At 41.7% G+C, this 16841-nt stretch overlaps 1 protein-coding gene across 2 annotated transcripts in view; it reads left to right on the forward strand.

The window, feature by feature from the left end:
* Window positions 1–7920, forward strand: part of LOC147618638 (transcription factor ABORTED MICROSPORES-like) — a 46529-nt gene extending 38609 nt beyond the window's left edge. For both annotated transcript variants that reach the window (XM_086773673.1, XM_086773675.1), the window contains 2 exons: window positions 7355–7525; window positions 7631–7920. In XM_086773673.1, coding sequence (XP_086629799.1) covers window positions 7355–7449 — 95 coding nt within the window. In that variant the 3' untranslated portion in view covers window positions 7450–7525; window positions 7631–7920. The remainder of the gene's footprint in view (window positions 1–7354; window positions 7526–7630) is intronic.
* Window positions 7921–16841: the final 8921 nt, after the last annotated feature.

A 16841-nucleotide genomic window follows, 5' to 3' on the forward strand; every position in this document is an offset into this window, starting at 1 on the left:
TGCAGCAGCAACTCGGGTGAGTTTACCTGCTGAATTTTGGAGCTTAACTGTGAATTTTGTCAGCAAATCAAGTCAGAAATTTGGGGCTTTTGCTGTTTTTGTGTTGCTGCACAATCTGTGACAGCTCCCACAGGTTTTTTGTGGGAATGAGAGAAATTTGAGCCACCAGAAATTTGGGGCTTTTGTTGCTGTGCTGTCTATCTGTGTGAAACAGACAGTCTCGAGCAATATTTGTGGACTCTTGTGCAGTCAGTCTCTTTTGCAGGTTACAGTTTGCTCTCATGGCACAGAACACCGCTGATGTGTTTGGGTTTTTAGCCCAGGAAGATAAGTTGGATGGAACCAACTATTCCCTGTGGAGCTTTCTGATCAGGAATCTGCTAGTTGCAAAGAATTTGTGGAATTATGTAAGTGGAGCTGAGGCAAGGCCTATGCATGTGGCCCCAGCTACCCCTCCACAACATGGCAGGCAGCAGGTTGTACTACCAGCTCCTCAGGCACCTACACAGGAACAAACTAGGTGGGATTCCAGGGATGCTCAGGCACTCTCTTTGATTGCACTTTCAGTTAAGAGGTCCATTATTCCGCATATCCGTTCATGCAGGACATCTCAGGCTGCATGGGATACTTTGGAGCACATGTATCAGGCTCGCAATGAGGCTAGAGTTGCCTTTTTGAAGCGGGAACTATCACACTTGTGCATGGATGAGGGTGATTCTATGCAGGATCATCTTACGAAGATTCAGGATTTGAGAGAACAGCTCTTGAATATTGATGAAATCATTTCTGATGCTGAGATGGTCACCACTACACTTAACTCTTTACCGAGCTCTTATTTGGGTTTTCATACATCTCTTCACTTGTCCATGAGGGGTAATCCAGTCCCTCTATCCTTTCAGGATTTGGTTGGACTTTTGCTGCAGGAAGAGCAGACTCGGAAAAATGTCATGCAAAGAAGTGGTGAGCAAGCACTCTTTGCCAAGAACAAGGGCAAAGGAAAATCTGGTGCATATAAGCCTAAGTCAGAATCAGGACAGCCATCTAGTAAAGAGAAGGATGATGCACAGAAACCTAAAAAGAAGGGTAAGTGCCATTATTGCAAGAAAACAGGTCACTATATTCATGAATGTCCTAAGAGGATAGCCAAGGAAAAGAAGAAAGAGTCTGGTAATTCAGTTGAAGACTCTTCAGATGTGGATAACAAGAAAGATGATGCCACAATCAATCTTGTGGAAGAGGATTGGTGCTTCTTTACTTGCAGCTATGATCCCTCAAATGAGGTTCATTCACTCAGTGTGAGTGAAAGTGGTGATGTATGGTTCTTTGACAGTGGTGCCTCAAGGCACATCACATCCAGAAAGGATTTGTTTGGCAAGATGGTACCTTCTTCATGTGGCAGAAAGGTTACGTGTGCAAATAATGCTTCTTATCCAGTTCAGGGCACAGGGGATGTTATGCTTACAGCCATTAATGGCTCAGAATTTCTCCTTCAGGATGTATTGTATGTGCCTGGGATAAAGAAGAATCTTCTCTCAGTGTCTTCTTTTTGCAAAGAGAGGGCTGGTTGTTTCCTTTGAGGATACTAAATGTATGGTCCGTGACAGGGAAAGTGACTTTGCTTTGGTTGCTACAGGGACCTTATGTCGCGGTTTGTACCGTCTTGATCCTTATGAGAGGCACAGTGCATGTGTTGTTTCTACCTTTACATCTGCTATGCAGGATGCAGAGTTATGGCATGCCAGGTTTGGGCATGTAAATTATGGCAGTCTCATGGCACTTCAGAAGCTGAAAATGGTAGATGCTCTACCTAATTTAGAGACTCCTCCTAGACATGTGTGTGAGGGATGTATTTTGGGAAAGATGCATCGTCAGGCTTTCAAAAAGGATAGAGTTGTTAGAGCTGTCCGCAAATTGCAGCTCATTCACAGTGATGTATGTGGTCCAATGAGGACACAATCCTTGGGAGGTCATTGGTATTTTGTTACTTATATTGATGACTTTTCCAGATATGCCTGGGTGTATGCTTTGAAGAACAAATCTGATGTCTTTATGCATTTCCGACATTATGTCAACATGGTTGAAAATGCAACAGGACAAAAAGTGCAGACTCTCAGAACTGACAGAGGGGGGGAATACTTATCTAAAGTATTTGATGCTTTTTGTTTAGAAAAGGGCATAGTACACCAGTGTACTACACCATATACACCTCAGCAGAATGGTGTGGCCGAACGAAAGAATAGGTCACTCATGGAGATGGCCAGGTGTATGCTGAAAGCAAAGGGATTGCCACATAAGTTTTGGGTGGAAGCTCTTATGTGTGCCACTCATGTGTTGAACAGGTGCCCTACAAAGGCACTCAGATCTGTTACACCCTATGAAGCTTGGTTTGATCGGAAACCTAGTGTTGATTATTTTCGTGTGTTTGGTTGCTTGGCTTATGCACATGTACCACAGGAGCTTCGTGGGAAGCTTGATGATAAAGCCATAAAGTGCATATTTGTTGGCTACAGCAGTCAAAGTAAAGGGTACCGTCTCTATAATCCTGTCACACGCAGGATTTTTGTGAGCAGAGATGTTGTTTTTGCAGAGAATTCAGCACAACCCATTGCTGAATTTAAATTTCAGCAACCTCAGGAGTCTTTTGATGTATTTGAAGGGTTGATACCCATTGGCATAGGAACCACAGCTGATATACCGGCTGAATTTCAGAATTTGCAGCCACCACCTCGTGTGTTTGATGCTTTAAATCAGCCCCAGGCTGAGCCTAACATACAGCAAGCAGAAGAGGATATTGTTGTACAAGAGAGGACAGCTTTGCAAGAAGCTAGAACCATTCCTCGTTGGGCTATACAGACTCTTCAAGAGAGTAGACTTGCTGCTCCATTACCAGGTAGGACACGTAGGAGTACACGTGAGGCTGAAAGCTCTCATTTTTCAGAGTCAGCTTGGGTGAGTTCTATTATGGATGAAGAGGAACCTGAGAGTTTTGAAGATGCAAGTGAAAATCAGCATTGGATGCAGGCCATGCAAGCTGAATTGGATTCTATTGTTAAGAATCATACATGGGATTTGGTGGATTTGCCTCCTGGCAAGAAGGCAATTGGTACAAAGTGGGTTTATAAGGTTAAACGCAAACCAGATGGTACCATTGACAGGTACAAAGCAAGGCTGGTTGCTAAGGGCTATGCTCAGAAAAAGGGCATAGATTATGAAGAAACTTTTGCCCCCACTTCTCGGATGACCACCATCCGTGTTGTTGTTGCTATGGCTGCACATTATGGCTGGTTTGTACATTAGTTGGACATAAAAACAGCCTTTTTGAATGGTGATCTTGAGGAAGAGGTTTATGTGATACAACCTCTTGGTTTTGCTATGTCTGGTCACGAGCACAAGGTGTGCAAGTTGAGGAAAGCTTTGTATGGCTTAAAACAAGCACCGCGTGCCTGGTATGCAAAGATTGATGCATTTTTGACTAGCCAGGGGTTCACCAACAGTCCAACTGAAAGCACCCTCTACATCAAGAGAGATGGGGGGGATATTTTGATAATCATTCTTTATGTAGATGATATGTTGCTCACAGGTACTGATGCGGATAAAATTTCAGATTTTAAATCCGAACTCAAATCTGCTTTTGAGATGTCAGATATGGGTATGTTGCACTATTACTTGGGCATACAGTTCATACAAAGTGAGAAGGGTATCGTTATGTTACAGTCGAAGTATGTACAGAGACTGTTGGAAAGATTCAAATTTCAAGATTGTAAGCCTATTTCCACTCCTATGGAACCAGGGCTGAAACTTACAGTACATGATGGCAGTGAATCTTTTGATGCTATTCTCTATTGTCAGGCTGTTGGGTGCCTGATTTACTTGTGCAACACCAGACCGGATATTCAGTATGCAGTATCCCAGGTGAGCAGATATATGCACAGCCCACGGATGCTTCATTGGCAAGCTGTAAAGCGTGTGTTTCGTTATTTGCAAGGCACCAAGTCTTATGGCTTGATGTTTCCCAGGGGGGGTGACTTGCATTTACATGCATACAGTGATTCAGATTGGGCTGGTGACTTCGACACAAGGCAGTCTACCAGTGGTAATTGTTTCTTTTTGGGACACTCATGCATTTCATGGTTGAGCAAGAAACAATCTACAGTAGCTACCTCGTCTTGTGAGGCTGAGTACAGGGCTGCTTTCACAACGACAGTGGAATGTGTTTGGCTACGCAGACTCTTGGCAGATCTTCATCCTTTATTGGAGGAGCCTACTCCGATTCTCACTGACAGTCAGAGTGCTATTGCAGTAGCACGGAATCCTGTGTTTCATGCACGAACGAAACACATAGAGATACATTATCATTATGTCAGAGAAAGACTTCATGCAGGGGAGATCAGCATGATCTATTGTCCAACACATGACAATGTCGCAGACATTTTCACCAAAGCTTTACCTCGAGAAAAGTTTGAAGCTTTCCGCAAAGCTTTAGGCTTACTTCCTTTTGGTGATTGACATCATGCCTTGTACCCACATTGGCATTGCAGGGGGGTGTTAGAAATAATGTCCTGACATTATTATGGGCAGTGGCCAATGTATTAGGACCGGCCGGGCACTTTTTACTCACTTTAAGTGAGGTTTTTTCCCCGCGCCCAATAAGGCTCCCAACTTACCGTTATGTGAAACGGGCACCAGTTAGGGTTATTATATGCCCTAAGTTTTGTAACAAACTTATCTTCATAATTTGAGCTCCATCGTTTTGCTCCTTGCCTCCACCAGTTTTGCTTCTGTTTCTTCGTGTGCTCCACACCGTCTCTCACTCACACAGATGAACAGCAGCTATACATGGTTGACGAAGCAGAATCATTGAGCGGGAGCAGATCCTTCTTCATTGTTGGAAGCATGGTTCCGGTTGAAGACTCCCCACCAGTTCTACATGAAGTTCCAAGATCGAGGTACCCGTGAAGCATTTTGACTAGACGAGTAGGTCTTTCAGAAGTACCCTAGTTGTTGGCGGACTACTTGGAAGCCATGAACCTGCTACCAAGCTAAGCAGGAGGGAATGTCACATGCACTCTGCACCGTAGTGCATGGTGGCAAGGTGGCTCATCATCAGTGCATCATTGTACATCAGTAGAACCCTTTTAGGATATGATTTTGTCGTATGGCGTGGCTCCATTGTAAGCCCCAGTCTGGGACATGTCAGGCACGAGCTACGTAGGTCTTTCCTCAACCATAGAAGGAAGGTCAATCAATCAGTCACTTGAAGAGAATCATTCATGCATGTAGAAGTTAGTCTAGAAGCCTTAGGGTTTGCATTAGGTCATGGTCTGCATTGCATAGCATTCATCTCATGTGCATGTGAACCTTCCCCTAGCCTCTCTACCCTTTTCATAAGCATATAGTCTAGTGGGCAGCCTTATGGAATAGTCGGTAGCATAAAAAGCATTATATTCAGCATTATAAGCTTATTATCCAGTCGTGTAGCATTAGGAAGCCAGCCGACTTGCTTAAGCAAACCGACCAGCCGCCTTTGATGCATATATATACCTAGCGATTCAAGCATTCAATCATTCAAGTACACATCTCCAGGCTGAAACGCATCCACTCTCTGCTCATGTCTTGCAGAAAACGCAGCTCCATACCTCTTTTGCAGAAAACGCAGTACTCTGAGCCTGCATATACAGCCCTCCATCACTTGCATATTCAGTCCCGCACAGCCACAGCAACAGTCCCCAATTCAGCCCTTCTCTCAGCCACAGATTGCAGTCCTCCTACAGCTCCTTGGAAGAGTGCATTGGCATCAAGATTGGTCATCATTGGTGCTTCTATAGCATTGTGTAGTCAGCCCTACTCTTGGTCTTCTGAAGGTTTTGCGTTTGGCTCATCTACAGTCTCAAAGTCAGTCTTGCAGTCATTCTCTTCAAAGAAATAAAGCAAATACTCCTAGCAATAGGAGGGGGGCCTTCAGTGGGTAATTGGGACCCCATACTGGGGACAAAGATGGCCTTCTACAGAGATCACCTCCTATGCCTGATAGAGGATGGGTTCATCACCCGTCCACGCTATATGGACATACACCTATCCTTTGGGGTGAGATGTGCGATCGGCCAGATCCGCACCTCGTCCCACCAGCTGAGAGTGGAGACTGCCAGATATGGGCCTAAGGTGGCCGCACCAGAGGACAGGATATGCCAGCTCTATCACACAGAGCTCGAGACAGAGGACCATTACATATGCCGATGCCCTGTGTACTATGAGATTCGGGGGAGGTTCCACTGCCTCTTCCGAGCTGGGTTCGGACCACTTTCCAGGATCATGGACTTCCCGGATCAGAGATGCCTGGGACTTTTTCTAGAGCTCTGTAGACACAGGAGCCCTTAGTGAGATCCAGATCAGCTGCACTTGCTCGAGGACCAGCACAGAGAGCTCTCACTGACTTCTCCCATACCAGCACTCCGAGGGCCGATCCACCCATCATACCCAGACCACAGGCTAGTGTAGGAGCTCGGCCGAGAGGTGTGACACTCGACAGAGCCACTGAGTTATGCAGAGCTCGACGCCCCAGACCCCATGGCCCTCGCCCACGGCCACGCCACCACAGGAAGATCCGGGTCATTATCTCCCATCATCGCAGGACCTTCTCGCGCCAGCTCAGTTTTACCACCTTGAGCACCATGTTACAGCGGCCCATGAGGGATGTATTATGAGAGCTCTCTGCTCTTGTACCCAGATCAGATTTTAAAGTTCTAGATTTCTGTTATCTTTCTTTATTACTATTTTGTACCTAGGATTATGTACCTCATGGATATGATGTAACCTTTTGGTCTCGTAGGTCATTTTGGCCTTTTGAAGACGTTAATACAACTTTCTTTCTTTCTTCTTTCTTTGTCTAAGTTTGAAGTGATAAAGTGGATTGCTAAAGACTCACGAAACTTGGGATACAAAAGGTGGCGTGAGACTTTGTGCGACAGGATCCTTTCATCTATGCATAATTCCGTTGCATGTTACATTATGTGCTCGCAGGGAGATGATCTCTTTTTTACCAATGGAGGATTTCTCTTTGGGGGAAAAAACTGTTATCGGACGGGTATTGTGTGCATATAAGTGCATAGATGCTGTTGGGTCCTGCGTATGCAAGCCTCTAATGGGCTTTTGTCAACATGCAGAATGAGTTTAAGAGCTAAGATGGACTAGAGTAAAGATCAAAGTGAAGTTCGTTAAGTAAAGCTTTGAAGTTGAAAGCTTTCTCTAGATGGACTCTGGAGTTGCTGCTTACACTTGGTTTTGTGTTATGTAACCAGTGCTCTTTGGTACAAGTTGTTTCCCAATCTCATGTACTGTTGTATTGCATTTGTGTCAGTTGGAGGTCTCCCAGATGGAGAAGCAAATTTATCATTTTCGTATACACTGCAAGAAGAGCCCAGGGGTCCTAGTTCAGCTAACACGAGCGTTTGAAGCCCTGGAGTTGGAGATTTTGAATGCAAACCTTACCTCTGTAGACGACCACATCTTGAACACTATCGTGGTTGAGGTAAACCATACAAACACTTGGTTATTGTATTGCTTTGGGCTTGTCAACTGTTTGTATTACGGAGATTGAGGGAGAGCTCCTGGTTCCAAATGCTTTCTTTTGTAGGTGAAAAATGGGTTGATCATGAAGACTGAAGAGCTTCGTAATATGGCATTGGAAGTGATTCCCAAATTTGGATTTTCTCTCTACTGAAGAGATTCAACATTTTACTTGAAGGCTGTTGAAGATTCTTGTTCCTTGAGGCTTGTTGAAGGCATATGAAGCCAGAATTATTGCTTGGACAATCAGTGTTTGTTGAATATTGTGCTTACACTAGTGTCTATTGCGATGTCAACTATCATACGAACTTTAATTAATGTAAATTAGGAACCAGGAGATGAGATTGGTTGGAAATCTCTGAACTCACAATTTGGCCCAGATTGACTCTCTCTCTCTCTCTCTCTCTCTCTCTCGCTCTCTCTCTCGCTCTCGCGTGTGCAGAAGGGAAAGATTGTTGCTGTTCCTACCATTCAACACTAATTTTTTTTATTCTTTTACTCTGTAGACATTTGCTTGCATAATTGGGTCCAATAAGTATCACTAGGTTGCAAAATAAAAAACCATCTGACATAGGCCGAACTTAGTTTTAGAAGACAATATTCTCTCTCTCTCACTATGGCAGATATCCAGGCCATCCGGCAGAGACCCATGCTAGAGCTCCTAGGATGATTACCACTCCAGTCATATACTGTTGTACTCAGTCACTTTTGTACTCCCCCATATTCATGTATTCATGTATCCATGTACTCATGTACCCCATTTTGACTAGTAGCATTAGCTTCCCACTCTCCCTAGTTGCTGCTTCCGGATGCTCCCTACTGATGTATTGTAGGGCTAGATACTAACCTTCAGTCCTTTCTTTTCTTTTCCAGATAGTGTATCAGATGCCACATGGTTGTAACTTTGGTCTCATAGGTCACTTTGGCCTTTTTTAGACGTTAATATAACATTTCATTTCATTTCTAGGTTGATCATGGTGAGTCATACATTGGCTAAGATCTATGGCTCTGCTCTAGTCCTCAGTGAACAGCTTTGCTGAATCTGAGAATGTGAGGCTCAAAGGGTAGGTTGGTTTTCAACACACCTTTACCCTAAAGGCCAGCTTGCCATGCCTAGAAAATTCTGTTGTTGCTTTTTTGAATGGCTTTCTCAAAAAACCATTTTTATCTCCAGATGATTTGGGCTACTATGGCCTGTGCGATGGTACAAGGTACCCCTTTTCTTTCATTATGGGACACATTTCTAATATGCTCTACAACATTTGAAGGAGCTCGGATGCTGGATTGAGCCTTGTTGTAGCCGTTACCACTAGACACGGCTGTTGGAACTATGTTGAAGGTTCGAATTTGGCACGAGCTGAAGGTGTAGAGAAAGGGCTTGGGAAGGCCTTTCCTTGGAGAGGAGGGGGGCAATTGGCAGGAAGCGGGAGCCCCCTCACATCCAAGGAAAGACCAACCTCATGCTTTTCGTGGCCGTCAACAGTGGTAGGTAGATAAACAAGCCAGTTTTAGATTATTAAACATGCTAGCTTTAGAGGTGATGGCATGATGAAGTTTGCTGTAGATGTTGACAAGCAGGGGTGATGACAAATCAAAATTCTAACATTCTAGTGAGCTGGTAGAAAGGTACTTATACATCAACTTTCTAGTGCAGATGTTGACAAGCAGGTGAACAAATTCTCTTTCGACTACATGTTGATGAGGTAGTTGATTTTATTGAGCAATTTGGTGGAGTCTGATTCCTCTCCTAGCACATTACACACGTGACATTGTTTTGATTTCACTTTCTATTGAGGGGTTGCAAAAGCATTTTAGGAACTCTTGAATCCTTTCATGACCGGAAAGATTTGGGGCGCAATCTGATAGCTTAAGGGCATGGTTTTCCCCACTACTAAAACTGGAATGCATACACACAACTTTACTAATGAAGTGGAGCTTCTGGAAGTGGTTGACTTTACCTCTATGAGAGTGGTTTTTTCATGCCCACGGTTCACCATGAGAGGGTAAGTTAGAGAAGCAGTGCACAAATGAAAAGTCTGTTGTTGAACTCTTTGGTTTGACTGGTAGCTAAACAGGGGTGGGTCTTTTTGGGGACCTAAAGATAGAAGTAGGATATGAGGTTGGACTTTCAAGTTCGCTTATCTTTGATGCATCTACATTACTGTCCTCCTCGGGCAGGATTCATTTTCTCCATTTTTCTTGTAGAATCTTGGCAAGTACGGTATTTACAGAGACACTAGATGGTTCCCTTTCACCATATCTCGGAGTTCTTGCTTTTCACTTAAATAATCATGCGATTAACCAAATCATTAGAATGGATTTGCTTTAGCTTTACATCATCTATTGGACTTAGATTTATAGTTACCTTTTCAAGAGGGTTTTAAGGGCCTTTTCTCTCTTTATTCAATGCCTTAATTAACTAAACACCAAGAATTTTCTATACAGCTTCCACTTGTTCCTTTTTTCCCCCTTTTTTAATTTTGTTGTGCATGTTTCACTTAACACTAACACGCTTCACACTTGTTATTAATTCAACCTATGCACACATTAGACATAAGTTCCTAAGGTTATTAATTCAACCTATGCACACATTAGACATTTGTTATTAATTCAACCTATGCACACATTATCTACCCATTTTCTTCATCTACTTCTAACCATTATACATTTGAAGTAGATGAAGAAAATGGGTAGATAAGGACCAAATATAAATTTACATCTATCATTTTGACTATATGGGTAGATGAGGATTTGCGAACATAAATTTACAGTTATCATTTTGACTATATGGGTAGATGAGGACTTGACGGATATAACATAGAGTAGCGATAGTAACGGGCCCTTCGAAGGTTATGGGAGCTTGTGTCCATTTGAACCCACCCTGTGACTATATGAGACCATCCCCATAACAAAGGGTTATGGTTTTTATGAAAATATAGTCGTTCATGTCAAGATCTTTCCTTGCCTCTGTTGAAACAACTATCATTGGGAGCTTTGCCTTACAACCACAAGTTGCACTGGTTGTGGGTGTGCATCCACATCCTCACTTTGTTGTCACACCAAAGAGCTTCCATAACCATGGGTGTGGAGGAAGAGATCTGCCTAGATGGAGGCAAGAAAAGGGTTTCCTTCACGGTGGCTCTCACTCACAAGAGGGAGATAGAAGAGAGAAGCTCATGCAAAAAAGAAACCTATTCAAGTAAGCATCCATCTAGCATGCATGAATCCAATAAAACACAAGCAAGCATGAGAGTAGGGAGGAGAAGACGTCTTTGTAAAAATCTTCACCAGCATGCATGTCTGTCTTTTCTTCCACAATGAGGTGCACGTGTTCTTTCCCCATATCATTATCACAAGCACAATCATCAATACCACCATCTTTATGAATACCTTTTCCATATGCATATCTACTTGTTAAATGCAAGAGTCAAAAATACCAATCATATCATTCATAAAACCAACATCTTCTTCAAAACCTTTGTCACTTGCAACATGATTAAGGGCACCACATTTGTCACCACCCACTACCATATTTTTTTCTAACCTTTCTACAATATTACCATTGATTTTAAAAAATATCTCACTAGATATTTTAAAGCACAATCATCAATACCATCTTTATGAATACCTTTTCCATATGCATATCTACTTGTTAAAATGCAAGAGTCAAAAATACCAATCATATCATTCATAAAGCTAATATCTTCTTCAAAACCTTTGTCACTTGCAACATGATTAAGGCACCACATTTGTCACCACTACCATATTTTTTTCTAATCTTTCTACAATATTACCATTGATTTTAAAGATATCTCACAAGAAGAAAAATTGTCATCCACATCAACACCTATTGGCAATTCTTGTTCCAAGCATACCTCCTTTGGAACATTTTCACAAGAGATGGTTGAAGTTAAGCCTTCATCACCACACGTTATCAAAATTGCCTGCATTGGAATCTATCACTATGATCTCCATGCAGCACAATGTCCCAAGTAGCTTCATTTGCTTTTTTAGCATCTTGTGCTTGACATTCTTCTTGAACCACCTCAATATTCTCCTCTAACATATAGCTAGAACCACATTCAAAGTGACCACCTTCTTCTTTTGTATCAACCACATCAATAAAACCAACAACCAAGGAATCCATAACATTTCCATCCACTTTAATATCATATGTTTCTCTTTGAAAGTTTAATGGCATTCCATTACATCCATTATTTTTCATTCAATAGCATGTATATCATAAATATCCAGAATACCCTTTCCACTTTCTTCCTTAGTAGCATCAATTATGTTTACATGAATTCTTGAAGAAGCTCTCCTCCTAGGACATTCTCGTTGATAATGCCTCTTTTGTTGGCACCCAAGTAATTAATGTGAGAAATATCAGGAGGGCCATGATTTCTTACCATGTATCTTATATTTCATGCCCTAGGGGAGGCCTTCTCTCAGAAGCTTGTAAAAGGCCAAAGCTGCAAACTGATCCAGCCTTGTATAAATTCCATGAAAGACAGGTATTTCCCATTATGACTTACATGGCATATAATAATAAGAAAAAGAGAAGCAACAAGATCCCAATATATGGTAGGGACATAATAACAAGTCTACTTGGCATACCGGGCATACAATATGTTATATCTATGAGTCACGCCCACAAAGAAAAATCCTCAATCCTCTGAAGCAAACGGTTGCCATGCATATTGGGCATAAGACGTAATTGAGGACAACAACACATCTTTCTCTCTTCTTGATTAAGTCTCACAACCTACTAAAAACAAGATCAATACATGCACTTTTCCTATTATTTCATATTCAAGTATGGGAAGAACAAGGGATTGAGGTGATTGAAAGATTTCCCTTAATCTCTAGGCACTAAAAAATAAAGACAATGCCTTATTGATTGGAAAATCTTTTGATTCACTAAGGTAGGGGAGGGTTGGAAGGATTGATTGGGTTGAATGGGAAGATTTGGGTGAGACGTTCTATCATCTTGAGTCTATAATATTTTCACTAAAAAGAAGTTCCATGTCGGCATTCAACACTCCAATCTCCCCGTGGTAGGAGTATTACTATGCAACCCTCCCATCTCCCGTATAGTAGGAGTATTGCTATGCAACCCTTATAGTAGGACTTGATGGCAAGGTTCCGTTGAAGAAGAGAGGTACTTCACTTTTAGGAGTAGATGGAAGACCTAGCCCTTTGCTCTTATTTTACACACTGCAAGCATGTTTTTTCATCTTCCCCAATTTGCAAAGAACTATCTCTTGCTTGCTCTTATTTTGCACATTGCAAGCAAGTTCCTTCATCTTCCCAATTGGAGACCCCAATTGGTGGTTAGTAGACCGCCACATTAGCTAAGTTGATGAAGCAATTTTTTGTGCGGTTGGTGATATCTTTGGGTCCTTATCAAAACTAAATTTGGCATTGCTTGGACTCTTCTTTAGATTGGCCTGTTGAGTACAAGGCTGTGGAGGTGGATTTCAAGGCTGTGGAGGTGGTTTTGAAATCCAAAGTTGGGTGTTGCCTTCATGTGTTCATGAAATTTTGGGCATCCATAGCCACCTTTTGGGGCCCCAACAAAATTGACTTCTTTGAGCTTGAGACTGCATGAGTTTAGGTTTACATGGACCTTGTGGGACCTTCGTAGGTTTACATGGACTTTATGGGACCATCCTATGAATTTTTTAATGGTGGCAAGGGCAATCAACATTCTTAGGTAGCCTTATGAGATTTTAAGTACCCTTTTGCTTATAATAATTAGTCTTAGTTCTTCCTCAAGAAGCATTGTCACGTTGTTGATGGGGGAGTTGTAGGGTAACCATGTTTTTTGCAATGTTGATTATACATTGGGCTTTATTTACCCAAATTTTTCCAAGGATGATTTTTTCTTTGATTGTACCTATGTACTTATTACAAGTGTGTGCTACATGAAGCAAAGGGTTACAATAGTAACTATTGATATTCTTGAAGCTCTTATTCTGTGTAGCCGGCCACAACTCCTTGTTGTGGGGGTTGTCAATGAGGTTGCTTGGTGGAGGGAGTTTTTCTTGGCTACCTCTCTCTCTCTCTCTCTCTCTCTCTCTCTCTCTCTATATATATATATATATATATATATATATATATATACTTTGAACACTCTCTCTCTAACTCTCCCCACCACCATCTCCTCCCACCACCTCCCAGCCTAGCCTAGCTCCTTCCCTCCAACATAGCTCCTCCCTTTCTCTCTCTATCTATTACCATTTCTCTCTCTCTCTCTCTCTCTCTCTCTCTCTCTCTCTCTCTCTCTCTCTCTCTCTCCCCTTTTATCTCTTTCTCTCTCTCTCTCTCTCTCTCTCTCTCTCTCTCTCTCTCTCTCTCTCCCCTTTTATCTCTTTCTCTCTCTCCCTTATCTCTCTTGTCTCTTGTGTCACTTGTGTCACTTTCCCTTCTCTCTCTCTCTCTCTCTCTCTCTCTCTCTCTCTCTCTCTCTCTCTCTATATATATATATATATATATATATATTCTCGCTCTCTATCTACTACCATCTCTATATCCATCTATATCTCTCTCCTACCATCTCTATATCTCTCTTGTCTCACTCTCCATTTTCTCCTCTCTCTCTCTCTCTCTCTCTCTCTCTCTCTCTCTCTCTCTCTCTCTCTCTCTCTCTCTCTCTCTCTCTCTATATATATATATATATATATATATATATATTGGAAATAGAAGTGGCACATTGTTTTCCTTGCAATGTCACAAGAACATCCACATGATCGTGAGGAAGTGCAGTACCATGAACAAAATCTCTTCCTAGCTTTGTTTGTGGAACCATGCCTTTGCCCACTTCCACTATGTTATGAATAAAAACTATAACACAATCCCTCTCTAATCTTTGAGCCATCTATGTAATTGACATTATTAAAAAAACACATAATCTCATATCCTTAACAAAAAAACATTACCTAAAAAGAAAACCATGTGATAAAAAATATATTGTTATAAATATCATTAATTAAACTCTTGATTTATTACTTTTCATAAAAGTTTTGTTATTTAAAGAATAATTTAAAATATACTTAGTATATACTTTTCATACTAAGTTTTGTTATTTCATGCTACATACATATATATCATGGTTAAACATATATATATTATTTATATCAATGATATATATAATTATTTTATTAAAATATAATATTAATATATAAACTTAAATAATAAATATAAGAATAAAACGAAAGGGGCCATGATTAAGGGGAGAACTAAAAGGGAGGGGTGTTAGGGTTGGGAGGAAGGAAGGGGGGTGACATGTGGGGTAACTCGGAGGGGCGACCACCACCCCCTCGGGAGGGATGTTGGGCCATTCCTCTCCTTAGCTTATATGTATATTTATTTGTGTGTGTGTGTGTGTGTGTGTGTGTGTGTGTGTATTTATTCACACACACACACACACACACACATAAAAATATGTATGTATGTATACACACACACACACACACACACACACACACACACACACACACACACACACACACACATATATAATATCTATATATCTATATATTCTACACACACACACACACACATACATGCCTGCCTCTCGTGCCCTCTTGCCTATTGCACCGCCCCCCCCACGCCCTCCTGTATTCTTTTGCTTTTGATCTACCTCGAGCGTCCCCCTCACATGTCTCCCGAGTCCTCTTCCCCCTCTCGTTGACGTACTTCTTAATCAAATAAGGAGCTCGAATCATTAAGAAATACTGATCCGAGGATTTGCTCGTATTCTAAAAGATGTGTCGTACTAGAGGTGCCGGTCAAGCGCAATCAACAACGCGTATCCTTGGGGACCAGAGAACAGGGTGAAGCGCCAAAGGAGCGGAATGAAGTTTTGAACTAATGAGGTAGCCTTGAGGAGACTCTCGAGAAAGTGACTTCGACTGGTAGTTGGCACCGGCATTGCTTCCCCCCTCTCATCCCCATGCATGCCTCTTGTGCCTCTATTCCGACTGTGCCTCTATTGATAAGGGAGGGAGGTTCCTTCTGACCGACTGTGGGCCAATTAGGAGGGACCTCCCATGCCCCTCCCATCGTGGGTGACAGGGAGGAAGGTCCCTCCCGACGGGCCGAGACTCCACCCCCTCTCTTTCTCTCCCCGTTCCGACCAGCCCTAGTGGGTATCTCTCTCCCATCTGCTGCCCCTCCCCCACGAGAGGCCTTCCTGAGAGAGAGAGAGAGAGAGAGAGAGAGAGAGAGAGAGAGAGAGAGAGAGAGAGAGAGAGAGAGAGAGAGAGAGAGCTCCTTACAAACACATCTCCTTTTTCTCTTTTTAAATTTGTGTTTTTGTTTACTAGGTCGTATAGTGCCATTTCAAACACAGATTTCCTTTTCTTTTAAAAAAAAATGTTTTTGTTTATTGAGATGAACATAACATTTCATATTTTTGTTGGGGGTTTAGAATCAGATCCTATTGTTAGGAATGTGCAAGGGTGTTTTAATATTTCTAAACCTGACGATTATGTTGGAATTTTGTCTACTCAATCTGGTTTAAAGGTATTTGCAATCAAACCGAAGGAGGATGGTGTAGATCTTATACCAATCCAATCAATGAGGCCTATTGTTAGATCCAATCAAAGAGGCATGTTGTTATATCTTTGATAAAGATATTGCAATGGAATGCCTTGTGATTCCATTAGTAGGGGAGTCAAGTAACAATTCAATGTGCATGCCAAAGTAACTGATTATTGATCTCATAATAAAAGAATCTCCTACAGTCTCTAAAGCATATATAAATACACCCTATCATATAGGAGTGTGGTGAAATACTTACTATCCATGGAATCTCATGCTGGTGTTATTCACAAAATGATATTAGCCTATACACTTATTGAAAAAATGGATGAGATTCCACAAATTTATAATGGCAATATGGTTTTTAAGTTACTTAAGGTACGTGATTCTTCATGCTCGCCAATGCAAGGAAGAATGAAGTAAGCACACGATGGGTAGTGTTAGGTGAAACCTGTGGAGAGTCATGTAAAGTTTCCCATAATAGTCCGAAAGAGTTGTTGTGGAGGTTTGTTTGAGTGCACTTATGCTTTGTGTGAAATTAGGACTATGAACGACACACCCAATAGAACATCATAGATTGGTAAGCTTTATACCTTAGTTCAATTTCAATAAACATTGATTGATAAGACTATTTATTGGGAATTTATATTTTTAAAAATAATAAGAAAGCTCACACAAAATCTTCCCTCGCTTGTCTTAACATCGAATGGATATGACTCTCTAGCTTGCTT

Source organism: Cibotium barometz, chromosome 34 (assembly GCF_041138505.1).
Source record: "Cibotium barometz isolate CiBa-2024 chromosome 34, ASM4113850v1, whole genome shotgun sequence".
Taxonomy (NCBI): Eukaryota; Viridiplantae; Streptophyta; class Polypodiopsida; order Cyatheales; family Cibotiaceae; genus Cibotium; species Cibotium barometz.